The following is an 8,046-nucleotide window of genomic DNA, read 5'->3' as shown; positions in this document are numbered from 1 at the left end:
TCCAAAACAGTTTTTCCTGTTTACATTTTTCATTGCAAGTTGGAAAAATGAGAATATTTCTTCCTGAAATTTGTGCTCTTGCTTGAGGGAGGGAGGTTGGAGAAAATGTTCCTGAAGAAACGTAAAAATTTAGACTCATGTTCAATCGAATTTCATTCTGCTCATTCATTTAAACATGACCAGAGTGACACCAATTTTATGACTCAGATGTTATGAATAATTTTTTGATAACGTGAAACTTGGATTCAGGTGTGGTCTAGAATCCCTTCTCAGTTCAAGATTGATTTATTTGAGCGAAACTTGTCAGAAAGACTTTTCTCAATTTCAACAAATTTTACATTTAAATTTAAAACTTGACTGAATCGGATCTTTTCGATTTATATATTGATTTACTTACGAAGTTGTTCCAATTTATTGATTGGTATTAACTCTAGATTCTTGCCCCCTGAAAGATGAATCCATAGTTTCTACCCGAGCTCCTAACATTAATTCTATGATTCAAATATCGTCACTATAATTTGCTGCTCAACCCCAGGATCAACTCTACCAGGTCAAGAACGTTAGTATGATATTGTTCATTTTAGGTCAAGAAGATGCAACCCTCATGGATATTTTATTGGACTCTCAAAAAATCTTATATTAATAATATAATTTGACTTGATATATTAAAGAAAGAAATTCTTCTTTGTATCAACAAGGTATTAAGTTGACACTCAGTTACATGCAATAACATGAGAAAAACATATTCTGGATTAAATTTTGTTAAACCGTGGAAGCAGTCACTACTTGTCCATTCTTCTTATCCACCTCAAGTTCCACGAAATCTATTTAGAACATAGTAATATTTTCTTACAGAGCCGTATTCTACTACCTGCACCAGTTATTCTGAGTTTTTTTTTTTTTTTTTACGCAGGAACCCGCAGCTTCGGGTGCGCATCGGGTAAACCCGCGAGCTCATGTAATAGCCTGCAAACTACGTGAACCAGGTAAACCGCAATTAAGTGACATGCCATCTTTCATATCAATTGCCCCATCCCCAAATTGTGAATTTTATCCTCATATGGCTCATCTATAAAATACTTAACAATTAATTATATTCTTCTTACAGCTAAAGCAACACGCGGAAAATGATCTCAAATATCAACTCGGAATGGAAAAATGTCGAAATCCGAAGCAAATCTGTGTCAATTTATTTCATTCATTTATCCTATATATGAAATGTGTACCTTGTCCGTAAGGCCTCTATATAAACACTCATATTTGCTTCTTAAACTCATGCATTAAAACATCCATCACTGATTTATACTACAATGGCTTCACATTTTCTCGAAATCTTTGGCTTTTCTCTTCTTGTTTTTGTCAGCTTTGTCAGTGGAGGTCCCGCGGATGATGTCAGCTTCGATCAGAATTATTTTTCGTTATGGGGATTGAATCATATCACTCGTGTTGACAACGATAAGGAAGTGCAACTACTGCTTGATCAGTACTCTGGAGGTTCGACAAATATATATGTGCTACGTTAAATATTATTCGATATTTTTCTGCATGGCTAAATTTGTTGTTGCATGGCAGGGGCCGGATTCAGATCGATTTCGGAGTATGGCTCTGGAAAATTTGGTATTAGGATGAAATTACCGGATGCGAATAGTACTTCGGGAATCATAATATGCTTCTACGTATGTTTTTATTCGAGTGATATTATTGTAGCCACACCCCTGTAATTTACTCTCGTTTTAATTACTAGGTGTGATTTATTGGCATGCAGCTGACTTCAGCTCCGGATAGTTCTAACCCGGGAAATCATGATGAACTCGACTTTGAATTCGCTGGTGGCGGTTTGCAGACGAATATATTTGCAGGTGATTCGGGGAGTAGAGAAGAAAGGTATCAACTCTGGTTTGATCCTCGAAAGGACTTTCATCTCTATGAAATTCTCTGGAACCCATATATGGTTGTGTAAGTTCATCATCCGTCTTATAGTTATATATTTTTCAGTACCCGCAGTTTCTACTCACTACACAAGACTCCCGTACTTATAAAAAATACCCGTAATTTCTACTCACTACACAAGACTCCCGTAGTCATAAAAAGTAGCGTTGTTTCTCCTCACTACACAAGACTCCCGTACTGATAAAAACTTGATTTCTGAAATTCTAATACTGGTGCAGGTTTTATGTAGATAAAATTCCGGTTCGAGTATACAAGAACTACACAGACAAGGGAGTGAATTATATTTCAAATCCGATGCACACCGAGGCTAGCGTATGGACAGGAGACTGGGCCGGAACCGTGGACTGGAAGCAAGGACCATTCGTTAGTAGTTACAGAAGATTCGGCATACATGGTTGTAAATCACAGAACACAAGTATGAATCAAGAATGCCTATCACCTAACCTCCATTGGAATTTACAGAAAGATCTCACCCCGCATGAACAGAAGATGCATCAAATCTTCAGAGAGAAGCATGTGGTTTATGATTATTGCTTAGACAAGGAAAGACAACAGAATCACCCGGAGTGCCAGTTGCCTCGAAATTGAAGTGTTTAAACATAAATACACAAGAGTATATTTTTAAAATGTATACAAATATGAATGCAAGCCTTTGCTTTCTAAAGATAATTTTGTTCTGATGATGTTCAGACTGTCTGTAGCCTCTTAATTCCTCTGACGGAGTCTCAGCAGAACTCGTCCTTGACAATAATTAATCATATTCAAATACTCCTTCCTCCTTCACTTTCCGGATCCTAATTCTAATAAATTCTCTTAATCTATATGAAACATACCCAGATTAACATTTTTCAAAGACTAACTGAGTTTCCGCTTCAAACTTAGCACTGTAAGATCAAGCTGCAAGATGCCATCCGCGTATATCAAAAATTCAGATGTGCATTACTAGCCCAACAATCTCTGTTTACAGGCTTAAATTGGAAAAGGACTACTAAGAGGAAAACTAATGAAGATAGAGAAAGAAATTTATTAATTAATCAGAAAAACAATTTATATGAACCGAAGAAAACAGAATTCGACAGAGATGATAATTACAAAAGCTAGCAAAAAATCCACCTGTACAAGAACTTCCTGGCGATTCTTTGAATAAGCAAGAGGCCTAATAACACATCCTCTGTACTTTTCATCCAATGATACCTTGAACTTAGGCGTTTTCATCGCCTAGTCGTTTATTTCAGACAAATCCACACCGCAAGAGTTGTATTCAGAGACATGAATGCTACCTTCAAAAGCAACTAGTCTCTCCAAATCTATATCCTTACCCTCGAAAGATGCTTCAAATTCTCCAAACTGCTCTAGTCCGAGATCAAAACGAACAATGACAGAACAACTATTGTCTTCCTTCATATCAGTTGCAGGCCAGTACAGAGCTCCACTTGCAAACCTCCCACGCCTCTCTTTGAACTGAACGCCTTTCGATAAACGAACATTCTCAATACGTGTCCACGAATTAGTCTTAAAGCTGTACATTATTACCATAATGTCATGCAATATTGAGGAACGATAGAGCAGAGCAATCTTAACAATCTTGTATTCATCGTTGACATGATCATACCCGAAGCCACATAGATGTTTATCAAAGCAGTAATCAAAAGAAATCTGCCAATCAAACGGTACCACAGGTAACATTATGGACTTCCTAGTAGAAGGATTGAAAATTAAAACAATATTTTGATTCGATTTAGTACAGCACACTAAGCCATTGACAGAGTCGAACAACTGAGACTCATCAACTGTGAGAAAAGACTCTAATCGGCCATCCGATTCTGCAGCATTGCCATCATACAAAGACTCATAATCAGCCAAGTATAATTTATTAAATGCTCGAATAATGATACCTCCACACTCGATGGATGCTTTGCTGTGGTTTTTGATGAAATCAGTGCTATCATTAAGACTTAAGAGAGCACCAACGCTTGGCTACACATCTGCAACAAAGAAGGTACTTGACTGGTACGCGACAAAGTATTTCATAAATCAAGTCACGAGGAATCATCATGATAGCAAGCATGGGGTTTTGTAGTTGCAGATCAAAGGACTAGTATGTTAGGGTAGATAGCTAGCTATGTGGAGTTCGGGTCGGTTTGGGCCGGTTTATTTCTGATTTATTGGTTAGTTATTAATAAGGAAAATGTTAGGTAATCCAAATCTAGTTGGGAATGCAGGATTGATTCCATTTATACAAATAATATGCATGTCAGTGAACTCTGGCATCTCGACATGGGGCTTGGTTCCATCGGAGGTAATTTTCAGGTTTTGGACGAGGACTACCTGCAGCTGCAGGAAGAAGAAGTGGTGTTGCATGGAGAAGACCATGAAGAGGAAGGCGTAGCCAATGCAGAGGCACCAGAAGGGGGGGAAGTTCCAGCGGCAGCGATGGTGGAGGATTTGCTCGATATCGACTAGGGCATGTCTTCTATTCTCTCTGTTCTACAGTCTCTTTTAATCCTCCCTGCAGTTTATTAAGTAGTAGTTATTGTTAGTAATTATGCTTGGTTTTATGGATTATGGCTTTGTTTTGATTATGGTCTGTAAGAGCATCCCTAACCATGAAGACCCCTTGGCTAAAATCCTAATTGTCAACGCCAAAAATAAAAATTATAACTAATGGCTTCAAAAATTCACGCTCCAACCATCCCCACCTGTTATCTATAATTATAGCCAACCTACTATGAATGACTATATTTGTCGATCCGCTACAGGTCTGTAAGAAAATCTGTGTAGGAAGATTACACATCACTTATTACTATATTAAAGTGATATATTCTATTTATAATAATTCAAAATATTAATAACATACTATTTTTAAATTATAGCCAACCAATATATCCAATACCATCGAAGCAAAATGTCTTACAAGTTCAGCAAATTTTAGATAATGTCTTACATATCCAATTTAGCCAATCATTATAGTCAACGGCATTGGAGATATCGGAGATGCTCTAAGGGCATAAGCCCAGGACATTTTTGCATTCTCTATGGTCTCTTAATTCCTTTCCGAAGCTGCTAAAAAATATCGATATGATTTCAAACAGCTTCCATATATTTACCATATTTCCCCATGTAAATTTGCATACTCACGGAATTCTCAGCAGAACTCGTCCTCTGAAAAAAAAAATCACTGGATTCAAATATTCCTTCCTCCTTTCTTTTCCGGATCCTTATTCTAACAAATTCTCTTAATCTTTACACGTAGTATCTTCCATCCTTTAAAATTTTAATAATTAAACACCTTAAAAAGTTTGTCTTCAATTAAAGTTTATTTTTGTGCAAATGCAGCCCGGTTATGTTGCTCATATACACGAGTGATAGAACCAGAAGTTGAAATGAGTCGGGACTATAACATGATAATATCTTCACCGCAAGGGGGTAATTTCAATTTTGAATAATATTCAATTTTTTGACAAAAAATGTTTGAAAATTATTTTCGGCCAATATTGGTCGAGCCAGTCGAAAACCACGGTAAAAACAATAGTAAAAAATAATATATTTTTAACCGGTTTTTTATTTTCGACTAATCTATCTTTGACCGACCGCAGAACGGTTGACAATAAATTATTTTGACCGAAACCCGTCAAAAAATAATTTATTGACTTTTCTTGCTCAACCGGACTTTGGTTGGATTAGCCTCGCCCGGCCGGCTTTGAGTGGGACTGGTCATGTAATTACATGATGGTCTTTTTCCCAGTAAATAACAGTTGAGTAGAATCTATGTGATGGGGCTGACTAGCAAACAAGTAACTAGTGTTATGTTTTCTAATGTGGTGACTATTGTGAAATTCGTGTAGTACATTTTCATAAAAACTGCCCTAGCTACCTCTTCAGATGATCACTGCTTGATTGTGCAAATTTATCTCAAAGTCTCTATTTTGATCTCTTCCCCTGGTTCGCACAGCCCAGGTGATCTCAACGAGAACAATTCGACAAAACCTCCTTGGTAATTAAGAAACGGACTCAATATAACAGTTTGCCGCTTTCACCCAAACATTATATGAAATCTAGTATTATATATATTTCGTATTTCCCAGCAATAAGCAAAATCAATGAAGTTTTCATCTCCAGAATGACAATAGCACAACTACAGGCTACGAAAAATATGCTAAAAGATTTGTCCAAAAAAACACAGGATTAATGTCCAAAAAAATACTCTTAGAAAGTACTGAAAGCCAGTAAAGAACCATACACAGGATAGACTGAGGACATAACATAATTAACGACGTTTCTCCTGCATCTGTTCCTTTGATTCTGTCTCATGTGATGGCTTTCTGCAGCTTAATTATAGCCTGTTTCAACAGCTCCTGATGTGCCAATTGGTTCCGCTGGCTGTCCACCTTCGACAAATACTACTGCAGAGCTGGCTCATCCTGTTTGACAAATAAATTACAGGACTAAAGAAGAGAAAAACTAAGATTAATATATGTTTGCACAAATTAATAGGTAATACTAAAAACAACCAGATTTTAGGAGATTGGTCGATCCTAATACCAATTAGGAAGCCTAATTTTATTTTGATTCGTTAATTCAGCTGTTTTTTCCTCTTGAATTCGCCACTTGAGCTGTTGTTTCCCTCTTGTTCTGTTGTTGCTTCGTCCCTCTTATTCCACGTAATAGATTCTGCGGCTGCCTGTCTTTGGGGAATTGGAAAAGACTCTCAGTGTAAAATTCTGCATCCGACGTCAATCTTGGAATCGGATTAATCCTAACTTCCTTAATTCTCTTACTTTCAAGGTGGTACCACACAGGCCTTTTGTTATCTACAAGGATAAGAACTTCCCCAAGACCCTCTGAATACATAAGAGGTTTAAAACCATAGTCGAATACATTTTTACCCATAACTGTGAATGCCTTGGACCAAGGTTTTTCCGCGCTATAGTCATTCATCTGAAACACATCTACAGGAGATTTGGAATACTTCAGGGTGTAAAGATTGTCTCCAAAACCATACAGATTCCAAAAATTTCTATCGGCCGGCCAAGCAACCTCCCTAAATTGTCCTAGCCCGAGATCGAAACCAACAATGATTTCAGTCTTTTTTCCAAAATCTATTGCCTTCCAGTACAGAGCTCCACCTGCAAACCTCCCCCATTGATCATTCAAGTAAATATCCCTCGATAACCTAGCATTCTGAATATGCGTCCATGAATTAGTTCTAACACTATAAACCGTGACAATAATTTCAGCAAAACGATTACCACACATTCCCAATTTCACAAACTTGTAATCATCACTCACATGATCATATCCAAATCCGCCTATACATAACCCAAAGTACTTATGACAAAATGTAGGCCGCATCCCATACGGTTCCCGGGCAGCGTTATGCACTTCCTGGTAGAAGGATTCATCAATATCACATTATAATTACTTGTATAAAAGCACACCAAGCCATTGGCCGAGCCGACCAACTTAGCATCACTCTTAATCACGGGATCAACGATTTCTATAGGATTAGTACTAACATCATCATGCAAAGACTCGTAATCAGCCAAGTATAACTTTCCGAATTGTCTAATAATGAGGCCACCGTTTTTCACTGCATGGATGTTTTCATGCATATGAATTTTGACAAATTCGGGACTATCAATTAGCTAGAGAACACCAACCTTTCGATACACATCGACAACGAAGAGGATGCTTGACCTGAACGCGGCGAAGTATTTCATAAATTAAGTCGTTGGAAATTGTCATTGTATTAAATTCTAGGGTTTAGGGTTTCGTAGGTGCAAAGGACAGGGAAGAGGAACTGAGGAGGGTTGGGGTAGATAGATCAACGTGATTTTCTTTTATCCATGAACCGAAACCAATTAGCAAAAGGTTTTTTGGTGCCAGCTGATCCGATACGTCCAAATTTTATTTATTAAAAATTAACCGACTGGTATTCATATAAGGTTCGGAGTTGGATTTGTTAGACTTTTCTATTTAGTTTTATCAAAATCAAATTAAATAAGATGGGATTGGTTAAAAAATAAAAATTACATAAGATGGGATCGGATTATAGTTTGATTTTGAATTTTTAAAAAATTGGTTCATATCCAATTT

General features: G+C 37.1%; 2 protein-coding genes across 2 annotated transcripts; one reads left to right on the top strand and one right to left on the bottom strand.

The window, feature by feature from the left end:
- Positions 1-912: 912 nt before the first annotated feature.
- LOC108213712 (xyloglucan endotransglucosylase/hydrolase protein 3-like) lies at positions 913-2,593 on the top strand. The gene is made up of 5 exons (XM_017385507.1): positions 913-986; positions 1,109-1,494; positions 1,573-1,676; positions 1,766-1,956; positions 2,169-2,593. Exons 2-5 carry the CDS (start codon positions 1,311-1,313, stop codon positions 2,536-2,538), a joined length of 849 nt encoding a protein of 282 aa, XP_017240996.1. The 5' UTR covers positions 913-986; positions 1,109-1,310; the 3' UTR covers positions 2,539-2,593.
- Positions 2,594-6,528: 3,935 nt separating this feature from the next.
- Positions 6,529-7,562, bottom strand: LOC108212981 (F-box protein CPR1). Its single transcript, XM_017384696.1, has 2 exons — positions 7,389-7,562; positions 6,529-7,335 (listed from the first exon to the last, which is right to left on the bottom strand). The coding sequence occupies exons 1-2, from the start codon at positions 7,560-7,562 to the stop codon at positions 6,529-6,531; spliced, it is 981 nt and encodes a 326-aa protein (XP_017240185.1).
- Between the last annotated feature and the right edge of the window lie 484 nt (positions 7,563-8,046).

Source organism: Daucus carota, chromosome 3 (genome assembly GCF_001625215.2).
Source record: "Daucus carota subsp. sativus chromosome 3, DH1 v3.0, whole genome shotgun sequence".
NCBI classification, from domain to species: Eukaryota; Viridiplantae; Streptophyta; class Magnoliopsida; order Apiales; family Apiaceae; genus Daucus; species Daucus carota.
This window is presented reverse-complemented; position numbering and strand designations above follow the sequence as displayed.